Below are 14,479 nucleotides of genomic sequence, written 5' to 3' on the forward strand. Positions count from 1 at the left end.
GGCGTCCTCAGCTACATGAGGAGCTGGATGCCGTGGGGCTGGCAGAGCTATGGCTTCATGTCGGATGGACACAGGGATCTCAGTGCTATCTAGTGCAAACATAGCCCAGACAAATATGGAAGGCCTTCAGTGAGCTGTGTGATAATGAAATCGGGATGGATTTGCATGCAGTTGTAGTGGAGAGATGTTATATATTGTTTACTAGTTTTCCCCAAAGGTCACACCTTAACAAAAACTATAGTGTAATGTTACAACTGGATTATTGCCTTGGTGCAAAATACTGATCTGATTCAGATTTCCTTGGGTACATATAATATCATTCATGGGCTATGCAAAATGATTAATTAGCCTGCCTTATATTTGTTGAATTTTAAGTCCCCTCTGGGGTTGTGCTTATTGAATCAAACCAAATGATTTCATCTGTCTTATCTGGTCCAAGGACTAGATGTTTCCCCCTGCCAAATAGTTTTTAATCATATGTGTGCTTTGTAAAAAATTTCCCCTGGACTAAGCTGTGTCTTTTCATCTTCTGTAGTCTTTTTCAAACTAAATTTGAAATTTTCTGATGAGATTTAGTTTGCCAGGTTTTTCAGAGAGTTACAGAGAGAGGGAAAGAGACAGAGCTTCTATCCACTGGCTCATTCCCTAGATGTCTGCAATAGCCAGGTCTAGCCCAGGAGACAGAACTTCATCCGGTTCTCCCATGTGGGTGTAAGGGCCATCTTCCCGCTGCCCTCCCAGACACACCAGCAGGGAGCTGGGTCAAAAGTAGAGCAGCCAGGACTCGAACCAGCCCTCATATGGAAGCTGGTGTTGCAAGTTATCAGCTTACCCCATCAGACCATAATGTTGGCCCCTGTGTTTTTCGTTTGACAAAATGTACATTTGGGGCCCGGCATGATAGCCTTAGTGGCTAAATCCTTGCCTTATAACCACCAGATCCCATATAGGTGCTGGTTCGTGTCCCGGCTGCTTCACTTCCCATCCAGCTCCCTGCTTGTGGCCTGGGAAAGCAGTAGAGGACAGCCCAAAGCCTTGGGACCCTGTACCCACATGGGAGACCTGGAAGAAGTTCCTGACTCCTGGCTTTGGATGGGTTCAGCTCTGGCCATTGCAGCTATTTGGGGAGTGAACCAACAGATGGAAGATATTTCTCTCTTGTCTCTCCTCTCTGTAAATCTGCTTTTCTAATAAAAAATTAAAATCTAAAAAAAAAAACTTATAAGAACCAGAGAGGAGATGGAGGCTGGACAGAGCAGCCCCCTTACCCCTTCACCTCCCACCAAGGAGCTGATTGCACCTGCTGCTCTAAAGGAATTGTTTTCAGGCCAAGAGGGTGAGGGAGGGCTTGCTGGAAGCAGGGTCAGCAGGAGGAAAGGCCTGAAGGGGAGGCCACGAGGATACAAGGAGTTAGGCAGGAGGGCACAGGTTATTGGGGGGGAGGGGTAGAGGCAAGGGCAGCAAGGAGAAGTGAGGCTGCTGAGAGGTACATGAGGAGGAGGGACTGGCCTGGGACTGGCAGGATGCTGGGAGGAAGGAGGATGGTGAGGGATCCTGGCAGCCGAGGATGGCAGTGTGAGTTGGTATGTTGCAGGACTTGGGGGAATGTTAGGGAAGTGCATAGGAGGGCACCACTCAGGCCACTCCCCAGCTGCCCTGAGTGCCCACATTACAAAGCGCCTGTGCCCGTTGCTTTCTCTCCACACAGCAGGTGCTGTCAGCCTGGTGGGGGATAGCCGCAAGGGTGAGATTTGGGTCAGAGATGCTATCTTCCAGGCGGGCTGGCTGTCCCCAGAGTTCCCAGCACCCTGGGAACAGAGTTCCCAGCACCCCTCAACATGTGTCCCTGCAGGTGGATGAGCAGATCCATGCCTGCTATGCACAAACTATGTCTGAGTGGCTGGGCTGTGAGGCCATCGTGCGGCAGAGGGAGCGGGAGTCCCACGCGGCTGCCCTGGCCAAATGCTCATCGGGGGCCAGCCTGGACAGCCACCTGCACCGGATGATGCACCGGGACTCCACCATCAGCAACGAGGTGATGGGCAGCTGACCCAGGGGATCTGGGTGGATGGGGGGTGAAGGCCAGGCCTACTCCAGCAGCCAAGGCATGGAAAGGGCTGGCCGTCAGCACCCCTGGGACAGTCTCACTCCTAGCCTAGTTGGTTTTCTGAGGAAGGGATAACTTGGGGATCAGACCTGGGCTCCAACTTGAGTCACGCTTTTTCAAAATCCGTGAGTGTCTTTGCTTCTGAACCTCAGTGTCTCTGTCAGTACAATGGGTATAATCATGCATCTAGATGAGATTTGCATGGAGCACAGATAAGATAGTACATCTGAAGCAGCGAATGGGATTCAACAAATGGTTATTGAGTAGTTACTGACACTGCTAGGTGTCAAGAGTGTCCTTGAAATGTCCAGAATGTTCCATCGGTCAGGGTAGATGTGCCTGCTCTCCCAGAACTTCTGGTTTAACATCCTTAAGCAGGAGCTCAGCTCCAAGTTAAATCTCTTGACCGGTGTCTCTTCCTTGAGCTTGGCTGGGTGGGGCTCACTTTGATGGCAGCCGTCAGTGACCCATCAATGAAAAAGTTTTTATTGCTCTTCAGTGGGCTTTCTCACCTGTTTGCTGTCATATACTCCTGCTTCACCTGCTGTATCCGCCCAGCAGGCCAGCCTGGGCATGTTCTTGTGGTGAGGGCATATGCTAAGAGCAGAAACACCCCAGCACCAAGCCTCTGCTGTGTCAAGTGAGTTGGAAGTCCTGGACCAAAGAAAGCCTCTCAGTCAAGCCTGGTGTCAGAGTGAGCAAAGACAGGGCAGGAGGGAGTGGGACCAAAACCAAGCCACAGGTGCAAGCAGGTGGGTGGAAGTAGAATATCAGCCAGCAGTCTTCAATACAGAGCAGTTTGAAATGGGGCACTGTAGGTGGGATTGGAAGCCCAGAGGGCAAAGTGAGGAGATTCAGGGGAGCAGAGTGGAGTTCCCCTTCTCTCTGCCCACAGATAAGAAGCACAGTCTTTGACGGGACTTGTCCAGGGTGGCAGTAGAGTTGGAGCCAGACTTCCTGGCTCGCAGCCCAGCACCCCTCAGGAGCCAGGCCAGCCTGCAGCCTCACTGCCTCTCCCTCTTGCCCTTCTCTCCCACAGTCATCCCAGAGCTGCAGTTCCGGCCACCAGAACATCCGCCTGCAGAGCGACTCCAGCAGCAGCACCCAGGTGACCTGCCCAGGGGCACCTTCCCATCCACCCATGCCCCTCCCTCCCAGCTGGTAGATGTCCATCATCAACCAATTGCTTTCTGGGTTGTGTTCTAGCTTTTTTCTATGAACCTTGAGACTGGACTGTTGTTGTTTAGCAACTCGAGTAATACAACTGTCCCTTGTTATCCACAGGGGATTGGTTCCAGAACCCTCCCTAGGATATCAAAGATGAAGCTCATGTCTGTTGTGCCAAATGGTGTAGGCGTTTGCCTGTAACCTGTGCACTAACTTCCAGGGACTTTAGTTTACACAAAGTGAAGGCCACATAAATGGTTACTGGATGATGTTGTTTAGGGAATAATGACAGGAAAAAAAATAACTCTGGGTGTGTGTAGTACAAACTCATTCCCCTGGATATTTCTTATCTGCAATTGGGTGAGTCTGTGCATGTGGATAAGAAGCTCCAACTGTACAGGAATCTGTTCTCCCTGTAAAAAAAAAAAAATCAGAGATTGCAGAGAAAATTAAATTCTGCTTTGATCCTCTAACCCCAACCTGCCCTCCCTGATACGGGAATATGTAGATAATATCTAGCAGGGGTTGGTGCTTTTAGAATTTCTGCATAAATGCTGTTATAATTATTGTTGGGCAGCTCCCCATTTTATTAAGGATAAACTCAGTCTCCTTCAGTATTAAAGAAAAATGCAGAGAATGCACATAGAGTCCTTTTATGGACAAAAAGGAAATATTAGCAGGTGTATCATTATGCAACTAAGAAAACAGTGGTGAGATAATTAGAACAATTACCAAGGCAGGAAGGAGAAAGAAAGAAGCTACTTTTCTCAGAATTTGTCTTATTTTCTCATTTTAACTTTGGAGTCAAGAATCTCTATTATATATTATAGCTATTAAATTAAATGTATATATATATTTATAATTGAAGTCAATAGAATAAAAAAGAAATTTTAAAATAGAAGCTCATGAAATTAATCCTAAATCAAGTTGGTAATATCATCACACCAAAGAGCAATCCTCTAACAGACTTGGGACACAGGCTGTGTCTGTAATAAGAGTGATTTAAGGACACAGGGAGCCGCAAATGAATCTTTCAAATGTACTCGAGATAATTTTTTCTCATATTTTATATATATCTAATTACTTTTGCAAACTGAACCACATTTAGCAACTGCATGACTATGGTATGCTTTTTTTTCCCCCAGTCCCTTCCTTATGTTAACTTGTGTTTTTTCTACTTGAAAAAATTACATTCATGTGGTGTAAGTTTGTACGATAAAAAGGCTACACTCCCATCTCAGGTCCCCAGCCTACCTTCCTCAGTACCCACTTCAGTCCTTTTGTTGTTTCATTCTGGATTATTCTATGTGTGCATGGACTCGCAGAGGACTCTTGTTCGCTTCCACTTGCCTTGTCTCACTCTTCTCTGAGGAATGCAGCAGGTTCCATGTTTAAACTGACCGTGGCTGCTGGATACTTAGTTTGCTGTCCTAAGCAGGATAAACATCCTAGTCCATTGTCCTTGTGTGCTCGTCTGCAGGTGTTTGAGTCGGTGGATGAGGTGGAGCAGGTGGAGGCAGAAGGCAGGTTGGAGGAGAAACAGCCCAAGATCCCCAATGGGAACGTGGTGAACGGCACTTGTTCCCCGGACTCTGGTCATCCTTCCTCCCACAACTTCTCCTCTGGCCTCTCGGAGCACTCGGAGCCCAGCCTGAGCACAGAGGACAGTGTCTTGGATGCCCAGCGGAATGTCCTCCCAGCACTCCGCCCTGGGGACAGCAGCATGGATGACGGGCAGAGCAGCGAGGCCACCACTTCCCGGGACGAGGCCCCCCGCGAGGAGTTGGCTGTGCAGGACAGCCTGGAGAGCGACCTTCTGGCCAACGAGAGCATGGACGAGTTCATGTCCATCTCTGGCAGCATAGACGTGGCCCTGCCTGACAAGGATGGTGCCATGATGGAGAGCTGGCAGGTGAGCGAGGCAGAGAAGCACAACCGGGCAGACAGCGAGGACAACCTGTCCGAGGAGCCCGAGATGGAAAGTCTTTTTCCTGCCCTGGCCTCGCTGGCCGTGGCCACTTCTGCCAACAGTGAAGCTTCCCCTGTGTCATCCAGTGGCGTCACCTACTCTGTAAGTCACCTAGGCTCTCCTCCTCTCTGTTGTGTTACCTCCACCTGCAAGGGACGGGGTGGCTGGAGGGCAGGGACTGGGCCACCGACCTCAGTAGTACAATGCAACCCAAGAATGAGACTCCTGGTACATAGCATTTTCTCCACCAACAAGGACCCACTTGGGAGAGAGGATGATAGTGGTTGAGCATCCCTAATCTAAAACTCTGAAACCAGAAATGCTCCAAAATCCTCAACATGCTGAATGCCAGCATGCTGCCCCAAGTAGACTCCCATACTTGACCTCATGGGATCGGTCACTTTTACAGCAGGTGCTCTAAGCATGATATTGCCTTCACCTTTATGTATAAGATGTATACAAGGCATAGAAGAATTTCAAGTATAGACTTGGGTCTATCCCCAAACTGGGCCATTGTGTAAATATACAAATAGACCACCCCAAATAATTCCATACATGTCTGCCCCCAAGCATTTGGGATAATGGGTGAAGAGTCCAAGAACCTGACCTTGATGTGAACAGTCCTGGGGTGGAATCTCAGCATCACTGAATCTCTTTGTGCTTCTGGTTGTTGGTTTCTCTGTGCAGCACCTTCCTGCCAGAGTTGCCCACAGAATTCATAAGGCCACGTCCTGTGCAGCTGGCACGGAGGAAGCACTTGATGGAAAGCGACCTTAATGGTGTTGACTCAGGTGCAATGTCCGCCAAGCGTTCAAGTTCACTTCAAATCCAAGACACCTTTCTGGGTCTCCCATGTGGATGGCAGGAACCTAACTGCTTCAGCAGAGAATGATGACCCAAGTATTTAGGTCCAGACCCATTAAATCCAAGGTGAAAAGAGGGATCTTTGGAACCAGGTCCCATTCATCCATCTTCTGGATAAGGACTCGTTATTTTCCATCAAAGAGATCCAAGCCTGAGGTTTGAGGAGTTCAGACATGGAGATAAGGCTTCATGCAGAACCCAGAAGGTCCCTTCTCCATCCCTCCCCTGAAACGCTCAAACTTGGGTTTACTTTCTGTCGAGAGAGGAGTCAGTTGTGACCCCTGTGTTGCTAACACACTGTGGCACGGCTTTTCAGTCTTGTTTTTAGTTACCTGTTAGTTATCTGTTAACTCCCTGGAGTGGAAGAGAAGGCTTTAGCTTCCAATTCCTCCTCCATTGCAAACCCTTGCCAAGCAAGTGACATTGTCCCATTCCCATCCTTCCTGTATACTCATAGACTCTTTGGGCTAGATGCCTGTTCAGTGCATGCCTGGCTATAGTGTGTGAGTCATGTCATGGGCAGTGTTTATTGTTTCTTAGCAAAAACCCCTTCTCCTCCCTAGATGTGTTTTGATTTTTGTGTCTCTTCCTTTATCGAACTGCTTGAACCTTTGCCTGTTGCTTCCTGGGGTGTGCGTGAGCCAGACGTTGTATCAGGAGTGCTCTGATCCAGGGCATCCCATGTAGCAACTTCACTGCTATGTGGACCAGACACCTGCCCTCATGTTACATACCCTTGGTTTGCTGTATGTTTATCATCAGCTTACCCACACCCAAGAGTTCTTGGCCAGTTTCCTTTGGTTAATAATTTATTTGAGAGGGAGAGATCTTCTACTCAGTGTTCATTCTCTCAATGCCTGCAAGAACCAGGGACTGAGCCAGACCAAAGCACAAAGCCTTGGAACTCCATCTGGGTCTCCCATGAGGGTGGCAGACTGAATTGCTTGAACAGAGAAAGCTAACCCAAATCTTTGGGCCCAGTGCAGTTCCTAGCCCCTGGCTTTGGCCTGACACACACCTAGCTGTTGTGGCTGTTGGGAAGTGAACCAGCAGATGGAAGATTTTCCTTCTTCCCTCCGTCTCCTCCCCTCCTTATCTCTCTTCTTCTCCCCCTCTCCTGGTTTCTCCTGTCTCCATCTCTCCCTCCTTCCCTCTTCTTTTCAAATACATAAATCTTTAAAAAAAAAAAAGTGAATGCTTCCTGATTTGATAGCTTCTCCCAAGGCGAAAAGGGAGCTTCTCTGTTTTCTTGCCTCTCTAGATTATTATCTGATCCTTAAATATTCCTTACGCCTCTTTTTTTCTTGGGCTGTATCACAAAAGTGTCTCATCACAGTTGTGGGCTAAGGTGTCTAGTCTAACACATTACCACAACTGGAATTCTCTTCTTTCTCCGTGTTCAGTGTTCATGAAAGAGGACTGGCTCCTTTTTTTATTAATTATTGTAATTTTATGATTTTTGCATAGTTGATAAGAGTGATGATGGTCAAGGGTTGCTGGAAGGTGGGTGAGATCACCGTTTTCACAATCTCTTTTTTCCCTTCCTGTATCTGGGGGGAAGGAGGAAGAAAAGGGGAGAAGCCACACCCAGCGTCCCAACCATCCCAGGGTCCCTGATGTGAGGCATGCTCTGAGGGTCCTGCTCAAGTGGTTTTGATAGTTCAGCAGTTCTGAATTACTGTCCTGGCTCCATTTTTAGCTCTGAGACTCAGTTTCCTTATTTATAAAATGGGAATGTTAATTGTATGCTCTTCATGGGAGTGTCTCATTTTGTAAAGGAATAAGCAAGATTTTCCATCATAGATGGTAAAAGAGGCTTTGCTAGGAAACATAGAGGAAGCCTAGAAATGAGCAAACAGTGGAACACTCTTCCGAGTGGCAGGTGTTCATGTCAGTGAAAGCAGAAGGGGCTGGGAGGGACAGAGAGGCGTTCCCCAGTGGGGGAATTCAGTGGGGTCTTTTTCTTCTTTGCCCTGTCCCCTGCTGCTGGGGGCTGCAGCCAGAACTGCTGGACCTGTACACGGTGAACCTGCACCGCATTGAGAAGGACGTGCAGAGATGCGATCGCAACTACTGGTACTTCACGCCCGCCAACCTGGAGAAGCTGCGTAACGTCATGTGCAGGTGGCTGGGGCTGGGCACAGCCGCAGGGGAGGAGGAGGAAAAGGTCAAGGGGCATGGGCAAGGCAGGGGCTGCTGGGAGCCTGGCTGTAACTGCTTTCTGTCTCTGCAGTTGGCATGATGCCCACCTGGTATCTTATCTCAGTCTACCCCACAGTTAATAACGATAGCATCAAACATTTAGTAAGCACTTTCTGTATACCAGACACCTTCCTGAGCATGTACTATCATCTCATTGTCCACTAACAACCCTATGAGGTAACTGCCATTCCCTTTCGTGGGTGAGGCTGTGGAGGTCCAGATGGGACCCCCCCAACACACACTGCTCAAAACTCCCCAGCTCAACAGGGGCTGAGCCTTGTCTCTTCGGCTGTCCATCCGCTGGTTCACTTTCCAAATGACCACAATGGCCAGGCCTAGGAGGCTGAATCTCCATCCGGGTCTCCCATCTGGGTGGCAGGGGTCCAAACACTTGAACCATCAGATACTGCCCTTCTCCATGCTTCTCCATGCAGTGGCAGAAAGCTAACTTGGAAGTGAAGCAGCCAGAATTCAAACTAGCCTTCTGATATGGAATGCAAGCTGCACCTTAACCCACTGCATTAGAACCCTAGCCCCAATTATATATTATATATATATATATATATATATATATATATAATATGTAATTATATATATAATTGGTGTAATGGTGTTTCTAAAATATGAAAGTAACCCCCCACTTGGGGCTGATGGCAGTGGTATAACACATTAATCCTTTGCCTGCTTATTGATGCTCTAAACCAATCTAGGAAATCAGAATATCATGATACAGAAGGATAAAGTTCTCTTTCCATGGCCACTCAGCAGTGTCCCTGACACAGAACTAGTGACTGCTGACAGTTTAGTAAATGTCCCCCAAAGTCACATGTATATCTTAATCCAATAACCAATCGATTGTGTATTATATAATATATTGCATAATACATGTATTTTCTATAAAAAGATTCACTTCTTTTTCTTGAAAGAAAGACTAAATTACAGAGAGAAATTGGGACAGAGAAAGCTCTTCCATGTGCTGTTTCACTTCTGAGATGATCTCAAAGGCCAGGAGCTTCGTCCAGGTCTTCCATGTGGGTGCAGGAGCCCAAGGGTTTGACCCATCCTCTGCTGCTTTCCCAGCTATTAGCAGGGAGCTGGATTAGAAATGGAACAGCTGGGACTTGAACCAGTGCCCATATGGGATGCCAGCACCAGAGAAGGAAGATTAATCTATCATGCCACCATGCCAGCCTCAAGTACATATGTGTTTAAACATGTGTCTTAACTATAGCAAAGTGTGATAGATGCTGTACTGAAATAAAAAATGTGGGCTAGGGGAGAAGGATAGATGCATCAGTGTTTGCTTAGGTGCACAGGGAGACATCATGGAAGGCCTCACAGAGGTGGTATGACAGAATTAAGGAAAACTGGGGCCAGTTCCTGGCTCCTGGCTCTGGTTCCGCTCAGCTTTAGACACTGCAGCCATTTGAGAAGTGAACCAGAAGATCTCCATCTCTCTGGCTCTCTCCCCTTCCTCCTCCCTCCCTCGTTCTTTCTCTCTGTAACTGTTTCAACTAAAAATAACTAAATCTTAAAAATTGAGGAAAGCTGAAGAGCCCACTTACCGTAGAGGTTCAAGATCACATACCTTCAAGGCCTCCTGGGTTCCCACACTACTTCTGTAAGGTATACAATTTTGGGCATGTCATTGATCTCTTGCAGCCTCAGTCTCCTCATCTGTGCAATGGGACACTGATGCAACTTATGGGATTACTTTGAAAATTAAAAGATGCAATGCATGTCTTGTGGGCCAAATGCTCATTAGATACAAGTTGTCGCTAATCAAGGGGCAGATCAGAATGTCACAGGGACCTGCCAGGCTAGAGACAGAGAGACGTGATGTGTGCTGTGTTTGTACAAAGTCCCTCCATGTGAATAGAGAAAAAGCAATCCTACTAAGTCACATGTGAGGTTGTGAAGGTGATGTGTGGGGCACCAAGCATACCGTGTACCCCAATAAAGGGGGTTGAACCTCATCACATCAGGTGGCTGAGAGCCTGGGGAGTTCTCGGGGCCTGGAGGTGGAGTCTGTGAACAGTACTTCTGAAAGATTGACCTGATGGCTGCCTCTCCCATGGCTGCTTGCAGGGAGTGAGGCTGAGACTGGGGGTGCAGGCAGGAGGTTGAGGGAGCAGTCTGGGTGAGGAAGGGGAGACCAGATGTGGGGCTGGGAAGGGGAGGGTTGTGGGTGCCATCTCTGGATCCCTTGTTCTCTCGCAGCTACATCTGGCAGCACATTGAGATCGGCTACGTGCAGGGCATGTGCGACCTCCTGGCCCCGCTGCTGGTCATCCTGGATGACGGTGAGTGCGCGGCCTGCCTCTCCACTAGGGGGCAGGGTAGTTCCTGGGACAGGACAGGTGCTCAGAGTACCCAGCTGTGAATAGCCTAGCGAAATCGGAAGTCCTGTGTTCCACAGTGCCCAACATGAATGCCCTGCCAGGCCTTTGTCAGCCAAACATCAGCCAAGGAGGGAGTGATTTCTATTCACTGTGGGAGCCCAGGCCCCCAATAAGGGTGCTGGCCTGCATGGTGCCCTGACACCAACACCACACAAAGACATTGCAAGAAAACTTACAGACCTGTATCCTCTGTGAAAATAAATGTGAAAATCTTCACCAAAATACCAACATACGGACACCAACTAGATATATAAAGGTCCTTACCCCTGGCCATGGGGGATTTATCCTAAGAAAGCAAAGGTGATTTGATGTAACAAAAACATCAGGATGGTTCACCATATGAAAAAAAAAATCAGGAATAAAGCCATACAGTCATCTCAGTTGATCGCTCCATCATCTGGTTCACTCCCCAAATGGCCACAATGGGCAGGACTGAGCCAGGCGGAAGTCCAAGATCTGACATTCCATCTGGGTCTGGGGCTTCCATGTGGGTGGCAGGAGCCCAAGGACATAGGCCATCTTCTGCCACCTTCCCAGGTGGATTATCCAGGAACTGGACTGGAGGTAGAACACCTAGGATGTGAAACAACTCATGATGGCTTACCCTATTGTACCACCATCCCTATATAGATTTATATTAAGGATTTTCATTTTATCTGAAAGGGAGTCCGAGACAGAGGGAGAGATCTGTTATCTACTGCTCCACTCCCCACATGTTCACACAATCAGGGTTTGGCCAGGTCAAAACCAGGAGCCCAGAACTCGATCTAGGTGTCCCGCATGGGTGGCCGGAGACTCAAGTCCTTCAGCCATCAGTCCCCTGCCACCTTCCAGGGTGTATGTTAGCAAGAAGCTGGGGCACAAGCAGAGGAGCCAGAACTTGAACCGGCACTCTGATGGGGAATGCAGGCTCCCAAGTGGAACCTTGACTGTTGTGTCAGATGCCTGCGAGGCCAAGAGGGACCTTTAAAAAGGAACAACTTGTATAATTTTGGTTTCCTGATTCAGCACTGCTGAAAGAGACTTGTATGGCCGACTCAGCGCTCCCTGGCGATGCAGTACCCTTGGCCCTGCACTGCCCCGGTGTTTCCCAAGGTGCTGGGCAGTGACCTGACCTCGGGCACCACCCTCTAACTGTGCTGCTTTCACAGAGGCCCTGGCCTTCAGCTGCTTCACAGAGCTCATGAAGAGAATGAACCAGAACTTCCCGCACGGAGGCGCCATGGACACACACTTTGCCAACATGAGGTCGCTGATCCAGGTACACGCCTGCCTTTAGTTCTGCTTTGGCGTGCAGTGGGAGGCAGTAGGTACCGCTTGGTCATGAAAAACAAGCGTGGTGTGGAGGCAGCCTGCCTGGGAATCCTGTTCCTGCTGTTTGCTAGCTGTGTAACTTTGGCCTTGGGTCTTGTTTCTTCATCTAGAAAATGGGCCATTTTCCCTTTCATGTGATTCCCAATAAATGTCTACAGTTACTGTGGCCTGCCAGTGCCTCTCAGAGTGTATTAGCTCTCTAGATTTCAAAAAACGTTTTTATGCTTGTTTATTTATTTTGAAAGGCAGAGAGAGAGAGAGAGAGAGAGAATATGAGGGAGTGCATTATCTTCTGTCTGTTGGTTAACTCCCCCAAATGGCTATAATAGCCAGGGCTGGGCCAGAAGGAAGTCAGGAACCAGGAATTTCTTCTGCATCTGCCACGTGAGTGCAGGACCCTAAGCATTTGGGCCAGATTTCACTGCTTTTTCAGGTACATTAGCGGAGCGTTGGATCAGAAGCCAAGCAACTGGGACTCATACTGGTACTCCAGTATGGGATACAAGTGATGGATGTACCCACTATGCCACAACGCCAGGCCTTGACCTGATGCCAGCTCAGTAGCATCCCTTGGAGTTAATATTTCTGCCTCCCCAGGGAAGTGAAACATTCACCACTTTAAGTGGAAGGAATGGAAATGTATTAACCCGGGGATGTGTTACTGTCTGTGCACAGCAAAGGAGCTATAGCAGTCATCAAGTTAGCTGTGTTAAAAAATATATATGGAGTCTTTTGGGTGGAGTAAAAAATAATGTAAAATATAGAACGATGTAACCAACGCCCATGTGTCTATTACTGTCTGCTCATGAAATGAAACATTAACCACAGATTTTCAGCCTTCTTGTCTGCCTCCCGTGGTCGCATTTCCTCCACTTTTACCCTCTTAGTAGTAATTGCTTTCCAGAATTTGAGCTATATCATTACAGTGCATTAAAAAACCTTTATTACATAAAAGAGGGATCTTTAAAATGTTCATGGAAAGAGCTTATGGAAAAATTATACACAATTTTCAAAGATGTTTGCACCAAAGTAAATCTTTTAATTTTAGTTTCCCATGAACCTTTAATTACCCATGTGCATGTGTCCCTGAAAACATATCATTTGACTTCTCCAGCTCCCCTACTTGACAGAAATAGTTCCCAAAAGTCTGAATTCCCCTGCAGCTTGTCTTGACCCCTGGTCCCGCATCAGGGTTTGTAATCTCATCCATTCCTCCACTGTGTGGTATCTCATTTGCATCTGCTGATGAATATTTATGTTGTATCCATTTGGGTATAATTAGTTTTGCTCCAGGAGGATTAGAGTTCCTGGTTTTTGTGCTTTTTTTTTTTTCTAGTTTTATTTTGTTTTGCTTTTTGGCCTTTACAAACCGTGCTGTGTTGAAATTCACATGCACAGCTTCTCATGTGTACATGAAGTGACATAACTGGACCAGAGAGCAGGAGCAGTTTCAGGTCATTTGACGTGGCAGGATCAACTGTGCCATTGTCGCATTGAACCCTGTGCTTAACTGCAGTGTCCAGAAGCTCTTCAAGAGGTTTGTGGGCAAGTGGAATTGAAGGTTCGACTTATTTTGGTGCAAAGAATTTTGAAATCTATGCACAAGAGATTGCCAGAAAGTTTTCCTTGTTAGGGAAAAACTGGAATCTACTTTTTTTTTTGCACTAAAATAAGCATATTTCTTCATCCTCCATGACCTTTTCTAAAAGATGGAGAGAGAGAGAGAGAGAGAGATATTCTGTTCACTGGTTCACCTCCCCCCCCCCCCCGCCCAAATGGTAAAAGGCTGCAATGGATGGATCTGGGCCAGCTAAAACCAGAAACCTAGGGCTCCATTTGGGTCTGCCCTATGGGATCATCTTCGGCTGCTTTCCCTGATGCATTAGCAGGGAGCTGGACCAGAAGTGGAGCAGTAGTACTGGTGTGGTGGTACAGCCCGTGGGCCTGCCTCCTACCACACCAGCATCCCATGTGGGCACCACTCCTAGTCCTGGCTACTTCACTTCTTGTCTAGTTCCCTGCTAATGCCCTGGAAAAGTAGCTGGAAATGGCTCAAGTGCTTGGGATCCTGTCACCCAAAATGGGAGAGCCAGATGATACTTCTGGCTCCTGGCTTCAGCCTGGCTTAGCCATGGTCCTTGTGGCTATCTGGAGAGTGAAAGATTCTCTCTCTCTCTCTCTCTCTCTCTCTCTTTCTCTCTCTTCCTCTCTCTCTCTTTCTCTCTGTCTCCTTTTGTCTCTGTAACTCACTTTCACATAAATGAATAAATCATAGGAAAAAAAAAGAAGTTGAGCAGTCAGGAGTCAAAGCAGCATTTGGTGCCTTAGGCATTGGCTTAACCTGCTGTGCCACAATGCTGGCTCCTCCTTAAACTTTTGAAATCCCCTTGGAGAGGCCTGGTGTGATCATCTAGTGGTTAGATCCTTGTCTTGCATGCACTGGGAACCTATATG

General features: G+C 47.8%; 1 protein-coding gene across 2 annotated transcripts in view; it reads left to right on the top strand.

Moving 5' to 3' along the window:
- The window catches only part of SGSM1 (small G protein signaling modulator 1), a 56,994-nt gene that overhangs the window by 38,398 nt on the left and 4,117 nt on the right, over positions 1-14,479 (top strand). For both annotated transcript variants that reach the window (XM_058656964.1, XM_058656965.1), the window contains 6 exons: positions 1,853-2,035; positions 3,147-3,215; positions 4,755-5,345; positions 8,107-8,231; positions 10,530-10,612; positions 11,863-11,972. In XM_058656964.1, coding sequence (XP_058512947.1) covers positions 1,853-2,035; positions 3,147-3,215; positions 4,755-5,345; positions 8,107-8,231; positions 10,530-10,612; positions 11,863-11,972 — 1,161 coding nt within the window. The remainder of the gene's footprint in view (positions 1-1,852; positions 2,036-3,146; positions 3,216-4,754; positions 5,346-8,106; positions 8,232-10,529; positions 10,613-11,862; positions 11,973-14,479) is intronic.

This window comes from Ochotona princeps, chromosome 29 (genome assembly GCF_030435755.1).
Source record: "Ochotona princeps isolate mOchPri1 chromosome 29, mOchPri1.hap1, whole genome shotgun sequence".
Classification (NCBI taxonomy): Eukaryota; Metazoa; Chordata; class Mammalia; order Lagomorpha; family Ochotonidae; genus Ochotona; species Ochotona princeps.